The 17,580-nt window shown below is 37.6% G+C and overlaps 2 protein-coding genes across 2 annotated transcripts; both read right to left on the reverse strand.

Moving 5' to 3' along the window:
- Positions 1 to 12,004: 12,004 nt before the first annotated feature.
- On the reverse strand, positions 12,005 to 12,903 carry LOC135715119 (ficolin-1-like). Its single transcript, XM_065238527.1, has 2 exons — positions 12,201 to 12,903; positions 12,005 to 12,134 (listed from the first exon to the last, which is right to left on the reverse strand). Exons 1-2 carry the CDS (start codon positions 12,890 to 12,892, stop codon positions 12,005 to 12,007), a joined length of 822 nt encoding a protein of 273 aa, XP_065094599.1. The 5' UTR covers positions 12,893 to 12,903.
- A 3,425-nt stretch (positions 12,904 to 16,328) lies between these two features.
- Positions 16,329 to 17,323, reverse strand: LOC135715117 (ficolin-1-like). The gene is made up of 2 exons (XM_065238524.1): positions 16,621 to 17,323; positions 16,329 to 16,554 (listed from the first exon to the last, which is right to left on the reverse strand). Exons 1-2 carry the CDS (start codon positions 17,310 to 17,312, stop codon positions 16,425 to 16,427), a joined length of 822 nt encoding a protein of 273 aa, XP_065094596.1. The 5' UTR covers positions 17,313 to 17,323; the 3' UTR covers positions 16,329 to 16,424.
- Positions 17,324 to 17,580: the final 257 nt, after the last annotated feature.

The raw sequence follows: 17,580 nt of genomic DNA on the forward strand, positions 1-17,580 counted from the left end.
ACCATCGCTCTTGCTTTAGGATTGAACATGATGAGTTGCAGTGTCTCTGAAATCGATATGTAGTGAAATACATCATTTTGGATTTTTACTTTCGTGATGTATTAATGCTTTCGAAACGTTCGCTGAAATTTTCTTCCTCTTGAGTGGCGGACTACGACACGTTTCAATTGTTTGTGTTTCCCCAAGATATTGTTTTTTTTTTTGGGTTCAGGTATTGAGCATCCAGCCTGTTTCCACTCACTTGCTATAAAAACATATTTTTCGGAATTCTGCAATAATTAGATGATACAATGATATGTTGTACTTGTAAGTAACGAGAAGCGGGTGTCAATTTCGCTTTCAGAGCGTCACAATAAGCGATCTTATGATTCGTGAGCGTTCACTCAGAGTGAGCACTCACGAGTTGTAAAATCGCTGATTGTGGCGCACTGAGAGCAATATTTACGGATTTTATGTGTCAAACACATACTTCACGCCCTCATCTTGTAACTTACAAGTACTAATTATCAAGTACTAATCTCATGATTTCATAATTCTGAAAAACATTTTTTTATAGCAAGTGAGTGGAAGTAACGACACGTTTCAATTGTTTGTGTTTCCCCGATAATCTCATTGGGTTCAGGTACTGAGCATCCAGCCTTTCCAGACAAATATGCAATATTGTCTGCTGGACACTTCACGTTGCTAGTCAAGTCAGGAATTTGCAATTAATTGAGAAGTAATGATTTTATTTTTAACATTGAATCCACTCAGATATGAATACATATCCATTGATAAACGACTTTAATTTAGTCTCTGGGAGGGATACATCACACCTGAGATCTGTTATCAAGGTAGAAACAGCATTTGTGGTATCTAGCAATGGAACGGGCTTTTTGTAGAAAAATTAATTTTCTATTTTTGATTCATCGCAATCGTTGAAAATTTGGGTTGGCTCTGTATCTAGAGGATGACTAGACTGAAAGTCAAAGTCTGTCAATGGATGCTTGTTTAGTACGTGCAGTTTGAAGCTTGAGTAGTAGGAATAAATTGATCCACACATTGAACATTTAAATGGGAATTCTGCTTGTAAACCTGTAATATTCCGTGACTCGTCACAAAATGGTGCTTAAGCTCATCGATGTATCCTTTGATAAATAAGTCACAATCCTGAACGTGACATGTAAACCCTTTAAATGGGGAAAATACATAAGTTTCATTTACAGGTATTATGCCCGTTCACATTACAGCCTATTTTACGGCATAACGTTGACTGGTCCTTTAATAATTCCATTTAATCATTTTTAGAATAAACCACGTAACGGCTTAACGTAAGTTTATAGCAAAAGTTAAGAAATTATTGCGAATATGTTCAAAATCGTATTAATCTATACGGAATAACACTCATCCCTCCGGGTCTCGGATAGCTAGCCCCAACTTCAAATACATGTTATTTCATTGTAAATAATCTTTAAAAATGTAAAAGTAACAAAGTATAGGCGACGGGTCAATCCTGAGTAAGTTGGGAAGATGGTTTACAAAGCCGGGAGATCACTGCAGCAAGTGAAATGTGTTTTGACCTGATATATTTTAATACTCTGTATGAATACTTTTTTGAAGCAAGGCCGAGGAGATACGTGAGTATGTAGTAAAACGTACATAAAAAAGTGTTAATTTTAAATGAAAACTTATCACACTTACCAGTGAGTTTTTCATAGGAACCGCTGTCCAATTTTTGTTGCAGTCGTTCCATTCGGTGATATCGTCAATTCGAAACCGTTTAAAAGTACAATCCGTTTACGACTGCCACTGGTACTGCCGTCAGTTGGAACGGCTATCGTACTACCGTCTGCTGGAGCACTGACAAATCCGGATTAGAGAGAGAAGATTAATATAGAACCCAAAAATCAATCAATTAAAATAAAATTATAATTACAAGTTAGTTTTCTTTATTATCGAGACTTTCAGCGACACATACTTACAAGATACTGCCAACTATAACGGATGTCGGAGTTTTATCCAAATTCAGAAAATCCGCCGCAAGTCAGCTGGCTGCCACCTCACTGTTACAGCTGCCAGGAGCTCAGCCAAATCCGGAAAAACCGGGAAAAACCACCATGAGAAAAGTAAAAGTGGAATACTTCTACCACTGCTACTGAGAGAAGTTTAATATAGAATTAAAACACGACCGTTGTTGTTAAAATAACTTCATACTTACAAAATACTGTCAACTGGAACGGTTGTAATGTTGTCTGTCGGAAGTTTGTCCAAATCCGGAAAATCCACCGCAAGGGAAGTGGAAATGTAATCCAACTACTATTGCCAACTGGAATGGTTATAGTTATTTTGCCAGCCGGATGCTTAACCAAATCTGCTGGAAGCTCTGTTAAATCCGAAAAATCTGGGACAAGCGAAATGAAAACGGAACCAACTTGTCAACAACTGCTGCAGAGAGAAACCTAAAATTATTAAAATAGAATTAAAAATCCACCAATGTTGTTAAAATGACTACTTACAAAATCAACTTATCAAAAATATCAGGAGTTGAGACAGGAAATATCCACAAATCTATACAAAATAAAACTTAAACTCAGAACTTTAGACAAACATCAACTTGCCTTGTCAAATATCGAAACAATTATGGCGCCGTAGCTTGCAATAACACTGGAGAAAATTTTCATCCAATTTTTAGTTTATTGTACGCAACGTGAACTATACACAGTTCGTAAATTAATGTAAATTTCTGTTCAATATGATGCACATAAATGGAGCGTAACATATCATAAATGTTTACATTATATCTAGATAAACATTTAAAAAGGTCCAATCTGTATTAATCGGTTCTCTTCATCGACTTTCTCTTTCGTCAATAACTCAGCTGCAAAACCTTTCCCTGTTGTATTTGACGTTTTGGACAGTAGATAAGAACCTCCTTTATCAAACTATGTGGTAGAATTAGCGCGAAATCTGTTTGCATAGCAGTGGAAAGTCGATGAAGAGAATCGATCAAAGCAGATAGGACCATTTGAAATGTTCATCGAGATATATCATGTAAAGTTCTGACACATTTCATTTAATGTTGCAAATATTGTATACAAAAGCCCATTTCAACGGCGCCGGTGGTGTGGTGGTAAGCGTGATTACCTCTCACCCCAGCAGGCCTGGGTTCAATACCAGTCGGCGTCGCCGGGATGTTCTGAGGCATAACATCTCTGATCACGCCTTCCTTCGGATGGGAAGTAAAGCCGTTGGTCCCCGGTTCATGAGTTGATGGGTCGATAGGTAGGGTCCATGTGTGGGAGCTGCCTTCCTGGCACGTCGGTAGCATTGGTGCTCAGCACGGAAAACAAGATCGACGGAAAAACCAAACCAAAGGAAAAAAAAAACCCATCTTTGTAAACAACATTGTTTACAAGTTGCTCGGTTGCGTGAAATGAAATACAAGTCTACGTGAATGAATGTTTACATAACAAATAAAGTTCAGAATTTTTATCTATGTAGTTGGTCCAACCACCAAAACTGCTTGTCTAAGAGTTCAATATGCACTGAATGCGAAGCACGCATATCCTAGAAAAGCGATTGTTTCGAGAAGAATCTAGACTTGTGTATTTTTTTTCAATATTGTGGTATCACCATTATTATGATAAGGGCATAATTACAAGTTTATTTTTACTCAAAGCTAGGTATTGTACTATTTACTCAACATATGAGTAAAAAGTATTTACCTGTCAGTTCAACTTTTACCCAACGGGAGACTTTAAGCAATATACTCAATTTTGAGTAGTTTAAACCTATTATTTGGGTATTTTTTTTAATACCGTGTAGTTTTGCTTTTGGAAGCAAATGTCAAAACGCACATGACAAACATTACTCGCAAAGATGGCAAGTCAACAACAAATGAAGTTAAACGAGAGAAGCGATAATTCTCCATCTCCACCCGAAATAATTTGCGTTCTAGAGCGTGAGTAATACGAAATTGTTGCTGTAGTCAATAATAATGTATTATTCAGATAATTTCGATTACAAAACAGTGTCAAACTTATCAAATTTATTGCTCAATGTCTCGCCTTGCTTCTACTAAGGCTCTGAACCATTTGGTGGATTATTTTAACTTTTCACACAGAGAAATGATTTTTAATTTCAAATGGATATATTTTTGGCTCAGGGCCTAATATATTTTTGGTATTGATTCAAATATATTATTCGATTAGTTCAAAGAAAAATATTTTTGAATCAACAAACCGGTTGTAGAGTCAATAATCTGTTTGTTGATTCTAAAAACCATTTTGTTGATTCAAAAATATGTTTTGTCGAAATAGTGATACAATATGTTTGAATCAATAACAAAACACATTAGGCCCTGAAACAAAAATCCATTTTTCTGCGTGTTGGTTAAAATTTGACAGATGGAAAGTTATCGATTGACCCTGCTATCCGAGCTTGGTTACTTCTGACAGACAAGAAGTTAATGTAATTTTGACAACTTTGGCTGAGTTCTTCTCGAAAACCGGTAGATCGACAGCACATGAAAAAAATCTAAAAAACACCAAACCACCTCTCCCAAATTTAAATATTTTGTTTATTCAGTATTGCTTAATTTTGGCTGAAAATGTCAGAATGCGAATTTTTGCGCTTTGGGAGGTTTTAAAGTTCAAAAATTGTTGTTTTTTTTCGGTTTTTTCAACAATATCTTTAAAATTTTAAGCCTTATCCAGTATATTTCTTCCCAAAAGTTATTTATTTAATGCATTTACATAAGAGAAAAATACAACATTATATGGTGGTAAGCAAAAAAAACAGAAACAGAAAGAAAAAACTACAAGGGACAGCCCTATGGGGTTGTACGCAATGGTGACGTGGAACTACGTGGTCTTATATAATACATATTATATGTTAACTGCAGCAGCAGCTTGTGTTTTGTGAAGGAATAGGAATTTGAGCGGGGTATGACGAGAATGACATAGATGGAACACAGTGACTCACGAAGAGCTACTGATTCCGATCAATAGTGGTGCGGCTTCAGCCTCCTTCTATGGATGCTCATGTGGGCTGCTGCTCGCTGCTTGCAGGCAACACCACCACTCACCACGCGGGGATTGAATAAACAACGATTGGTGAGACCGGATGGAATTCAACTTTGAAATCTGTGTTAGAGAAATCGCTTTTCGCAAGCAATCGGTGATAATTTTAACTATCAAAACAACAGTCGTGAAATTTTTAATTTAACAGATGCGTAGAAATATATCTGATCGATTGGTGATAAAATTATTGAAATTGGTCCAGGGGCAGCTGAGTTATTAACGTTCAAAATCTTTCATAATTTTGTTACATGTTCCATTTTCGTTTTTCACAAAGTGTACCCCCATATAGAAATCACAGACGTAGTCCTACGTCAAAACCATATTTTCGACATTTTTTTAACTCCATATAACTTGCTGTGGCTGTGGAAATTCCACGTCTTTGAAAGAGCTGTTCATTTTGTCAAGATAAACAACTTTGCCGAAGAGATCAAGTCTCCAAAACGTCAGAGAAAGAAGTTAAATTGTGGCGCTATCTTTGCGGAAGAGTTTTGAACTATTTGTTTATGTCAATAGATGGTCCTTATTATGATGAGAAACTTTGCCGAAGACACCAAGTCGCGGAAATGCTTCGTTTCGGAGTTATTAATTTTGCTCCGCTAGGTTGCATTCCTGGCCCCGTGCCAGTGTGCATTGAATGAAAGCAGAACAGAAAAGCATAATGCATTATTTTATTACGAGCACTATTTTCTTTTTACAAGAGCAATTCATTTTTTTTTTTATTTGAGGGCAAATGTATATTCCTATTCTACGGGTGCAACCGATGAATTTTACAAACATTTGGAAAAGTTTTGAATGGTACATTAACCTTTGTGAAAAGTTATGCGTAATTTCAACTTTTTTGTCCTAGAACTGTCATCACTCCATTTATTTCGACCAATGGAATGGTGAGGGAGCACACTCTTTACAGCTTGTGACAACCGCAGAAAATGCAGTGGCATTTTTTTTCTTGGTTGGAGTTATTCACGAAGGTTTGCGGCTGACTGTAGCAAATAAACGGGCTCATGCTAAAATTTTTGTTGATTTTCTTTGCGCTCCGCTTGGAAGTACCGGAAAGTTTTGATTCTTTCTATGCTGTAAAAATAAACCGCCCATTTACACTTCTGACAAGTTGCAACTGAATGATTATAATTGTTTTTATATAACTGTTTCATGGCCAACTAGTTTTATTGCGCTTACTTATATAGCAATAAAAGGATTTATTTTTGGGTTTTATAAGAGCAATTCAAATTGATTTTTTTATACTTCAAGGCAATCAGTGTTTCAAACTTCTTCATCCACCCCGAAACGAACCGAGTCGTTGATGAGAAATGATGGGGCTTACCCCTACCTTTTCGAAGGATTTTCCACCGTCGTGAAATATCGACGGCCCAGAAGATTGTTGTGATGAAAACACCAACGTACACGCAGAAAAAACACTGAGGCGTAAACCAACAAAATATTTTGTTATTATTCAATGCAAAATTTCTATTTGTTTCAGTTCATTTAAATCAAACCAATAAAATTGTTCTTATTGTTGTGTGTATAGTGCACGTTTCAAACTGTCAGTCGACATCGTTGTTAGTCAAAAAGATTCTCCGTATACGGAAATTCTGCCTTCGATCGTTAATCTTAACAAGTAAGTTTAAGTTTGTTTTATGTTTAAGTATAAATTTTCTCAACTAGCAAACTAACATTTAAAATTTCAGTGTTGACGTGTGATAGGGCACAATTTGCATGAGGATTCGGTTCGGCTGACCAATGAGAAGGTGAAGATGGGGATTCCAACTTGGATAGAAGCTGAATCAATTTACCAGCGTAGGGATCATTTGGATATGAATAATGACTAGGTGTCAGAAGCGCATCTTCAAGAGAGTGCATACATTTTGACGTAGCTGAGTATACTGGAAACTTAGATGTTGTGAACTGGAGAACCAGGTAGGTTCTGATGTGGAAAGTGAAAAGTTCAAAACGAGCATTTTAGAATATATTACCATTATAGGAACTCCTCCTCTGCCATTGCGTATGCCTGAGGTATCGTATCTGCCATTGCGTATGCCTGAGGTGAGGCTCCACCGAAATGCGTCAACACCAGCAGCTGCAGCAGAATCGCTACTTGTAGTAAGACAATCGTCAAAATTACCACAAACAATAACGTAAGAATCGACACCATGGTGCATTGAAAGGCGCACAAGAATAACAAGTTTTTCCATCCATTCACGCACCAAATGCTTCAGTGCAATAAGCTGATTGACTGTTCAATAATTTAATAAACAAACAGCGGATTAGTTAGAAACTTGATTGAAATCATAATTGAAAAAATATGGGTTTATTTTATAATAATGACAGCTAATCTGACCTGGGGGTTTTAATAAATTTGATTTTGAAACAATATAAATAACGTTTCAATACCACTAAAAATGATAATTACCCTAAATAATGCTTCAACTTGATTTAAGCAAACATTTTCTCAAATCAATAATAATCGATGTTCAATTCAATAAAGTTAGTGGTATTATTTCAACTAATTTTGTTGTTGAATTAATCTATCAATTTTATTGATCCATATTCTATTCAAAACTTTGTTTAAAATGAAACATAATTTGTTTGGTTGAACTTAATTTTTTTCTGCGTGTAGATGGGTCGATGTATGTCGAATCAGTGTTTCCACAAGTCGTGCCTTATGCACTTGTATTGCACAAATCACTTTCGGGGGATATCGGAGATATATTTACTGCAAGCTGTGCTTAAATCACAGTTGCACTTCACTCGCGCACTTTCGGATGAACAACGAAATTCGTAATTGACTGCAATACTGCACTTGTTTCCTTTTCTTCCACGAACGGACAACAGGACAGAAAAAGGGATGTATCGCTTCCGACGGTATATTTTGTACAACTCTATCTTTACAATGTGTTTCATCTCCTATCTATATACAAAACAGCAAAATGACCACTACAAGTGGACACTATCCTCACACCATCCTATTCATTTATCTTATCATCTCTGGTTTAGGATTAGGGTGATACCGTTTTAGTTTTAGATTGGTTTCAGTTCTGAATTATGATTTAACTTTAAGTTTAGCTATAGGATTTCGTTAGTTCATTTAGCTTAAGTAGGTTTAAGTTCATTTAGGATTAATTTAGTTTAAATTTAGTTCAACATCAATCAGCAATCATAAAACCTTTCATAAGTGAAAATAGCATAAGCATCAGTTAGTTTTTTATTAACTTTATAGGGGTTTTGTAGATAGCTATGAGAATGTTCCATGACTTGCATTGTATACGACCGTCATAAAGCTGTAGGTAATGGTTGCAGCTGCAATAAAACTTTCATAAATTTTGAATATAGCCAAGCAGCTCTAGATTTATTACTTGGGTATCCCTCTTAACGATGAATGAGAAAAATTTAGATTTATGGGTATGTGAAATTATTGAAAGAAAAAAGTCTGAAGCGCGGAGGGTCTGACAAAATTTGGTCATTACTGTATTTAAAATAAATAAATTCATTCTTACCTTTTTATGGTGGTTTGATTATTAATTGCTATTATTACCTGCTTAGAGTTGGCTCCTTTAAAATACTGTGTAGAATTTACCTCATTATTCCGCAGCTCCATCGATTTCCGTTCCAGCGTGGTTTTTGTGATAGAATCACGCTCGGCATATTACCCTGTAACTGATCTCTCGTCAAGATTGATGGGATATGGGGTGATGGTGAAGGGATATAGAAAACGAATAAAAGAACAGAGAGAAAGGTATTAGTATTGGTTACAGGGAACCGACCGTGCGCGCCATAGGTGGCGCCCCCACCAACCAAAAACACTCAAATTGACCGTCAAATGCGTGTTCGATGAACAACCTGCGAGTGTTATGTCTGTTTGTCTGTGATAGATGGGTTATTAGGAAAGTACAACTACATTATAACCTGAGTACTGCGGACTCACTCAAGCCCTTTTGAAAACCCACAATTTTTTTGAAAAAAACCTCAAAAGCCAATTTCAGCGCTTAAAGAAGGTGGTAAAATTTTGATCACGAATTCGGAAAAAGCTCATATATTTGCTAAGCAATTCGAGAGTTCCCATAATTTCAGTTTGGGTCTTACTAGTCCTATTGAGAATCAGGTTGCTCGGGATTTTCTGAATATTTTCTCTCGGAAAAATATTTTTGATGATTCCTGGGGGACTGATTTGGACGAAGTAAGGTCTATAACTAAAAAGTTTCAAAATATGAAAGCTCCAGGTGATGATGGAATTTTCTATATCCTCATCAAAAAACTCCCAGAGAGTACCTTGTCTTTCTTGGTAAAATTATTTAACAGATGTTTCCATTTGGCATACTTTCCTAATAAATGGAAAAATGCAAAAGTTGTTCCAATTTTAAAGCCGGATAAAAATCCAGCTGAAGCTTCTAGCTACCGCCCAATAAGTTTGCTTTCTTCAATAAGTAAACTTTTTGAAAAGATTATTTTGAATAGAATGATGCTTCACATCAATACGAACTCAATTTTTGCAGATGAGCAGTTTGGATTTCGCCATGGGCATTCAACTAATCATCAACTCTTAAGAGTTACCAATTTAATTCGTTCAAACAAATCGGAAGGCCACTCAACTGGAGTTGCTCTTCTAGACATAGAAAAAGCATTCGACAGTGTTTGGCATGAAGGTTTGATTGCTAAATTGAAAAAGTTTAATTTTCCACTTTATATTATGAAATTAGTTCAAAATTATTTAACTGACAGAACTCTGCAGGTAAATTATCAAAATTCCAAATCTAATCGACTACCTGTTAGATCAGGAGTTCCTCAGGGTAGCATTCTTGGGCCTATATTGTATAACATTTTCACTTCGGACCTCCCTGATTTGCCTCAGGGTTGCCACAACTCTTTGTTCGTTGATAACATAGGCATTTCCACTAAAAGAAGAAGTCTTCGTGTTATTTGCAGAAGACTGCAGAATAGTTTAGATATTTTTTCTTCTTATTTACAAAACTGAAAGATTTCTCCCAACACTTCCAAAACTCATCTTATAATATTTCCACATAAGCCTGTGATCTTGACTTTTTTTTACCTAGAGATGAGTACTTAAGGGGATTAGATTTTGATAAGTTCTTTAGTGGGAATGACACTGATGAAGACTGCACATTGTAGTCGAAATGCGTATCTGTCATTGATACCAAAATTAATTAAGTGGAATTAAATGGAAGGTAACCTTTTTTGCTGTTTTATTTAAGCATACCGCAAACAACCCAATTTCATTACTTCACGTGTTATAATGGTTGGTAAATAATTAATGCATTTTAGCAAATTCCATGCGTAACTATTAAAAAAAACATGTTTGGCAATGGTTTATTTCAATATTGTGTTGTGTTAAGAATAAAAGCAGCGCATGCCAATTTTCTTACAAAATGGCCAACTTTGACATGCTGTAACTTTGTCCGCCTTTCACGCCAGAACAACACGATATCACATCCTGGTTCTGGTTCCCCAAGTTCTTCTTCTTCCGACTCCGATAATAAATCCTCATACATCACTTCTCATCGTTCACAAACGGGTTCTTCTTCTGCCGACCCCGATAATAATTCCGCCTCCTGACGATCACAGATTACACACCAAATTTAAGTTTTCAATATCAGTAAAACGGATTGCTGGATCATGACCAGCAATCCAATGCTTTACTAAAAAACAGCAAACGATATTTTTACTGAAAACATCAGCTAACATAAACTAACACCCAATAAAAGAGCTGTCAAACTGTTAGCATGACAGTCGCAAGTATTTTTGCATTCGTACACCACCATTCAAACCGCAGGAGGAGGAAGAGCTAAAAAAAAACTAAAAATAGATAAAATTATGTATGTGAGGACACTGGCTCGGACACTGGTTATATTTAATAAACGATGCTTGGAAAGGAGTCTGGCGGTTTTATTTTTATTATTCGTATATTTACTGAAGCTAGAAGCTCATATAGTGAAAACAAATTCGATTTACTGAATTTAATTGTTTAATCAGCAAAATGCTGCCCAATGTCAAAATTTTTAATTGCTAAGAGATCAGTAAGGAAATATTGCTGATTTTCAGTAAAAGGTTGTCACTTTGACAGAAGTTGGAATTGCTAAAAAATTCAGCAACATTATTTTGCTGGAACGTTTGGTGATCTTTCATCAAGTCTAAAATCAGCAAAATTTTGCTGATGTTCAGCGATTTAAATTTGGTGTGTACTTTCAAATTTTCACTTTCACTAATTTAAAAAAAAATACCGTTATAACAATACCGTTACTTGAATACCATTAGATGTGCATAAGTTCTACGGGAATTAGTTCAGAAACCCACAGAAATATGATATGAATAAAACCTTTTGTTTGTGCAAACGTCTAGTACATGCGCAACTACCCTACTAGCTCAAGGGGTACATCTATCCTCACACAGATGTCGCTACAGTAGTAGTCACAAGTGTATCTTTCTGTTGTGTACTGTTTTGTATTGTCGCGCTTATGTTAAATTCTCTTTTGGTTACGGTCGAAGCGCGCCGCTCATAAGCGCGATGTAACGCAACCCCGCCCATAAGGATTATACACAGGTGTGTAACTTTGATTGTATTTTATGGCAGTGGCTTGAGGAGCGAATCCTGGATAAAGAACCGCCGTGTGTTAAATCAATGGGCGCAGTCGTACGGCCATAAACAGAAAACAGATGGTAGGTATAATCCCTTTTTGAGAAATAATCCTGCCACACGCAATATTGTATTTGACAAATAAAATTATAGTTCGTATGCCTCCGCCATGGCAGGACGGCCAATCCAACGGTCGTGTTTTACTTTATATAGTTCTCCGTAAACACCTTTCATTCAACACATCAACACATGGATAAAAAAGTGTCATAGGATGATTATATTTTCGAACTTACTTGACACACCTTGATTTTTAACATACATAAAAATAAATCACAAGCAAGTTAGATATTGCATATCCGTGTTATGCTTTCTTTCTTCTGATCATCATTTTGGAAGATTTCAACGTATAATAGTGTCCTCGGAATGTATTCCACACCATCCCTTTAGCATACTCTTTTGTCACTCCCTTTAAATATTTCCCGTTCAAATTACTGAAAATTAAGAAAACATCAACTAATCATGAATCATGCACATTATGCATAATCACAAATACGCACCTTGCATGACACGCCGTATACCACCAAGCCCCATGAAACGTGACTGCACAGTTATTATACCATGTGTCGTTGTCCTTATCAAGTGTAGTGAACTTTGCGTCCTTAATCCCGGTGATGGAATCTCCCGCAGGTCCGCTAAAACCAGCTGCCATCGTCGCAGTGTATGATGTCTGCTCTCCTGCCACTTCGAAACGATCCAGTTTGGCAAAGGTTGAATTTCCTTCAAAATCCTCCAGTAATACCACCAGCTCATGCGGTGCCGAGTATGTCAGTTGATGAATCACATCCAATCCCAACCAAAATTCTCCTTCTAGGTTCCCAAAACCTCGTTTGTATTCGTTCCAATCTCGATAAAAATTCACAGATCCATCAAATCGCCTCTGAATCACAGTCCAACCACCACCGTCATATTTTTGATCACAGAAAATGTCAAGTGTCTCCCGAAGGTTGACTTTTACGTTGTAGACACCAGATGCTTTCGATGGAACCCTATCACATGATGTATAAACCTGCTGTGTATTTTGCAGAGATTCGCTCAATTGATCTAATCTACGGCCAATGTTTGTAATATGACTCTCTAATGCTTCCATTTTTCCTGACAGTAGCTCATACCCGAATCCGGAACAGGTACAGAGAGAAAATTTCCCTGTCAGGATGAAATATCCTAGCAATGTTAGTCGAATAAGATCCATACCGACTAAGAAACGTAACGGCACTACTGACGCGGCTGACTTGTACCTACTGAAGTGTGCTGCAGTCGGTTATCGCAACGGAGGCTATTCAAATTAGCAAATGGGGATTTTTGTGACGCATCCGAATAAAGCACATCGACCGACATGATGGTTGGTTCAAGTTGGTACCGTATCACGGGGTCAAGGTTAAAGGCGACGAGTGTGCGAACTGCTTGAGGGTGACACTTGAACCCCCGAACTCTCCTATACCTACGGAGCTGCGGTAAGTATTTTAGGAAGCTACGACTAGATGGGAATTCTATTAAATGTCATTTAATTTTTGTAAACACATTTTCAAAGATGGTTTTTACAACGGAAAAAAAAACCATAGACAATTTTTGGCCAGAGTTTTACTTTTGCACGTTGAAATGGCTCTAATGTTGGCCTATGAATCTAAGATTGGGCCCATCGCTAAAAACCTGCTATTTATTAATTGTATCTATATGAACGCGTCATTGGGACGGTACTAATGGATATTTTTGGTCGACTTTGAAAATTTAGTCGATTGCTGAATTTATATATGGACCCATACATCCATTTCCCCTATATTATATCAGCTCTTACAAAACATGCATTCCTGCGTCCGTTCTGAAGCTGTGTTCAGAGTCGTTGCTCACTCCCATAGGAAGTTATTTAATCTGTCACTACAGGAGAGTAAATTTCCTGAGGCGTGGATGTTATATGTTCTCCGTCCACAAGAAAGGCGATAAAAGAAATGTCCAGAATTACAGAGGCATCACATCACTATGTTGCTGCAAAGTATTCGAGATCATCATCAATGAGGCACTCTTCAGCTCTTATAAAAATTACCCAAAACGGTCAGTTACAACCAATTTGACCGAATTCGTGTCGCTCTGTTTCGGACCATGGACTCTGGCGGATAAATCGACACTGTTTACACTGATCTCAAGGCTGCATTTGAGCGAGTAGACCTCAACATTCTTTTGAGCAAGCTTGAGAAACTCGGAGTGTCTAGATCTTTCATCTCGTGGTTCAAATCTTACCTTACGAACCGTTTGCTTTGCGTTAAGATTGGAGCTTCTCGTTCTGAAGTGTTCACAAACGTTTCCGGCTTTCCCCAAGGAAGTAATCAGGAACCCCTTCTGTTTTTGCTTTTCTTCAACGAGCTTTCGTGTCTACTGCCACCTGGATGCCGGCTATTCTACGCTGACGATGTCAAAATGTGTGTGGTTATCTATTGCATCGCTGATTGTGAGGAGTTACAGCTGATGGTGGATCGTATGCATAGTTGGTGCTACCGTAAAGCTGGGTTTAGACAGGGCAAGTCAATTGATCAAGTCAGTTGAATTCAACTGACTTGAACGCGAATTGAACGTGTAAACCATGCCATTCAACTGACTTGATCAACTCACTTGAATTGAAAAAAGTTGAACCAGGCTCAACTTTTCAATCCAATTGAATTCAACTGAGTTGATCATTTGACTTGCCTAGTCTAAACCCAGCATAACTTCTTGACGCTCAGCATCAAGTGCAATGTGATATCATTTCACCGCAAAGAAAACCTGATAATATTTGATTATTTAATTTCCTGGCAAACATTAGAGAGCGTTAGCCAGATCAAAGATTTGGGAGTAACACTCGACTGTGAATTAACCTTTAAACCACACTACAATGACATCCTGACTAAAGCTAACAGGCAGCTTGACTTTATGTTCAAAATATATGAAGACTTTCACGATCCGCTTTGCCAGCCGGCAGGGTTGCCAAATCTACAGATTAATCTGTGTTTCTACAGATTTTTCAGAGTTTTTAAAACCAAGAATCTGTGATCACAGTTGCGTCTGATCAAGCGTCTGATACATTCTTTTCTGACCTTTTATGACAGCTTGACAGCAGGATGGATGAGGTACAACTTGTTCACATCCTGCTCTCACATATTCAATTAAACAGTGTCCAGTTGTGTACAACGAAAATTCTTAATATAACTGTTCGTCTCTTTCGTACCTTCGGAAAGCAGAAGTGAAACGCAAAGCAAGTGCGCGTAGACGTTTTCATTTTTGCCAGCTTGAAAAAACCTCGTTTACAGACTAAAAATGTCGAAAAGAACTATCGATACGTTCTTTCTTAAAGGTATGTAATCCTTAGCTGCTTCTGAATTCATGAGTTACAAATTTATGTTGCAGCACCTAAAAAACCACGGAATAACGAAACTGGATCCATGGAGCAGCACAACCAGCATCATGAAATGTCTGGAGATAACCAGCAGCTAAAATCCGCGAAAGGCTTGACGAAAGGAGGTAGTTTTTAACATTTTATGCGCCGTCTTCATCATGCTTGGCATACACAGTTGTACACACCAGTGTTGGGAAAATATCAAAAAATCAAATTTCACCAACGCCCATGATCACGCTTGATTTTCGTAGACAAAAATCAACAAGCAAACAACTGCGGTTGATTTTACAAGCTGTGATATCGCAGCTCGGAATATCAAGCTAACAAAACTCACCAACTGCAAATCTCACCAAACTGTGGTAAGTTTGAGTTGAATGAATTTTGCTTTACACCCAACGCAACCAAAACTTCCATAACGGCTGGCAGCAGTCCCTTCGTGTCTGCCATCGGTGAAGAGTAAAAATAGATAGCAAACTATGCTTTCTCTTTCTAAGAAAACGGTGTGCAATGGAATCATTTTTGTGTTGAGTCAACTCTCAGCATGATGTTTGCACGTTGTGAATAGTCTTGCAATATCAAAGGACCTTGTAAAATCAATATCAAGCATGATATGTTGTTCCAATATCACGCGTGATATTGCGAGCCCATGAGAGCGGAAAAATATCAATTGATTTCTAATTTTGCCAACACTGATTCGTATATTTACTGAAGCTGGAAGCTCATATAGTGAAAACAAATTCGATTTACTGAATTTAATTGTTTAATCAGCAAAATGCTGCCAAATGTCAAGATCAGTAAAGAAATATTGCTGATTTTCAGTAAAAGGTTGTCACTTTGACAGAAGTTGGAATTGCTGAAAAATTCAGCAGCATTATTTTGCTGGAACGTTTGGTGATCTTTCATCAAGTCTAAAATCAGCAAAAATTTTTCTGATGTTCAGCGATTCAAATTTGGTGTGTAACTTTGATCGTATTTTATGGCAGCGGCTTGAGGAGCGAATCCTGGTTAAAGAACCGCTGTGTGTTAAATCAATGGGCGCAGTCGTACGGCCGTAAACAGAAAACAGATGGTAGGTATAATCCCTTTTTGAGAAATAATCCTGCCACACGCAATATTGTATTTGACAAATAAAATTATAGTTCGTATGCCTCCGCCATAGCAGGACGGCCAATCCAACGGTCGTGTTTTACTTTACATAGTTCTCCGTAAACACCTTTCACTCAACACATCAACACATGGATAAAAAAAGTGTCATAGGATGATTATATTATCGAACTAACTCGACACACCTTGTTAGTTAGTTAGGATTTTAACATACATAAAAATAAATCACAAACAAGTTAGATATTGCATATCCGTGTCATGCTTTCTTTCTTCTGATCATCATTTTGGAAGATTTCAACGTATAATAGTGTCCTCGGAATGTATTCCACACCATCCCTTTAGCATACTCTTTTGTCACTCCCTTTAAATATTTTCCGTTCAAATTACTGAAAATTAAGAAAACATCAACTAATCATGAATCATGCACATTATGCATAATCACAAATACGCACCTTGCATGACACGCCGTATACCACCAAGCCCCATGATTCGTGACTGCACAGTTATTATCCCATGTGTCGTTGTCCTTATCAAGTGTAGTGAACTTTGCGCCCTTAATCCAGGTGATGGAATCTCCCGCAGGTCCGCTAAAGCCAGCTGCCATCGTCGCAGTGTATGATGTCTGCTCTCCTGCCACTTCGAAACGATCCAGTTTGGCAAAGGTTGAATTTCCTTCAAAATCCTCCAGTAATACCACCAGCTCATGCGGTGCCGAGTATGTCAGTTGATGAATCACATCCAATCCCAACCAAAATTCTCCTTCTAGGTTCCCAAAACCTCGTTTGTATTCGTTCCAATCTCGATAAAAATTCACAGATCCATCAAATCGCCTCTGAATCACAGTCCAACCGCCACTGTCATATTTTTGATCACAGAAAATGTCAAATGTCTCCCGAAGGTTGACTTTTACGTTGTAGACACCAGATGCTTTCGATGGAACCCTATCACATGATGTATAAACCTGCTGTGTATTTTGCAGAGATTCGCTCAATTGATCCAATCTACGGCCAATGTTTGTAATATGACTCTCTAATGCTTCCATTTTTCCTGTCAGTAGCTCATACCCGAATCCGTAACAGGTACAGTGAGAAAATTTCCCTGTCAGGATGAAATATCCTAGCAATGTTAGTCGAATAAGATCCATACCGACTAAGAAACGTAACGACACTATTGACGCGGCTGACTTGTACCTACTGAAGTGTGCTGCAGTCGGTTATCGCAACGGAGGTTATTCAAATTGGCAAATGGGGATTTTTGTGACGCATCCGAATAAAGCACATCGACCGACATGATGGTTGGTTTAAGTTGGTACCGTATCACGGGGTCAAGGTTAAAGGCGACGAGTGTGCGAACTGCTTGAGGGTGACACTTGAACCCCCGAAATCTCCTATACCTACGGAGCTGCGGTAAGT

Source organism: Ochlerotatus camptorhynchus, unplaced genomic scaffold (genome assembly GCF_037179485.1).
Source record: "Ochlerotatus camptorhynchus isolate MF236.1 unplaced genomic scaffold, CSIRO-AGI_Acam_v1.1 ptg000814l, whole genome shotgun sequence".
NCBI classification, from domain to species: domain Eukaryota; kingdom Metazoa; phylum Arthropoda; class Insecta; order Diptera; family Culicidae; genus Ochlerotatus; species Ochlerotatus camptorhynchus.

Coding starts and splice junctions, on each gene's coding strand:
- LOC135715117 (XM_065238524.1), bottom strand. CDS start 17,312: ATGGATCTTATTCGACTAACATTGCTAGGATATTTCATCCTGACAGGG. Junction 16,555..16,620: donor TATACGGCGTGTCATGCAAG/GTGCGTATTTGT, acceptor CTTAATTTTCAG/TAATTTGAACGGAAAATATT.
- LOC135715119 (XM_065238527.1), bottom strand. CDS start 12,892: ATGGATCTTATTCGACTAACATTGCTAGGATATTTCATCCTGACAGGG. Junction 12,135..12,200: donor TATACGGCGTGTCATGCAAG/GTGCGTATTTGT, acceptor CTTAATTTTCAG/TAATTTGAACGGGAAATATT.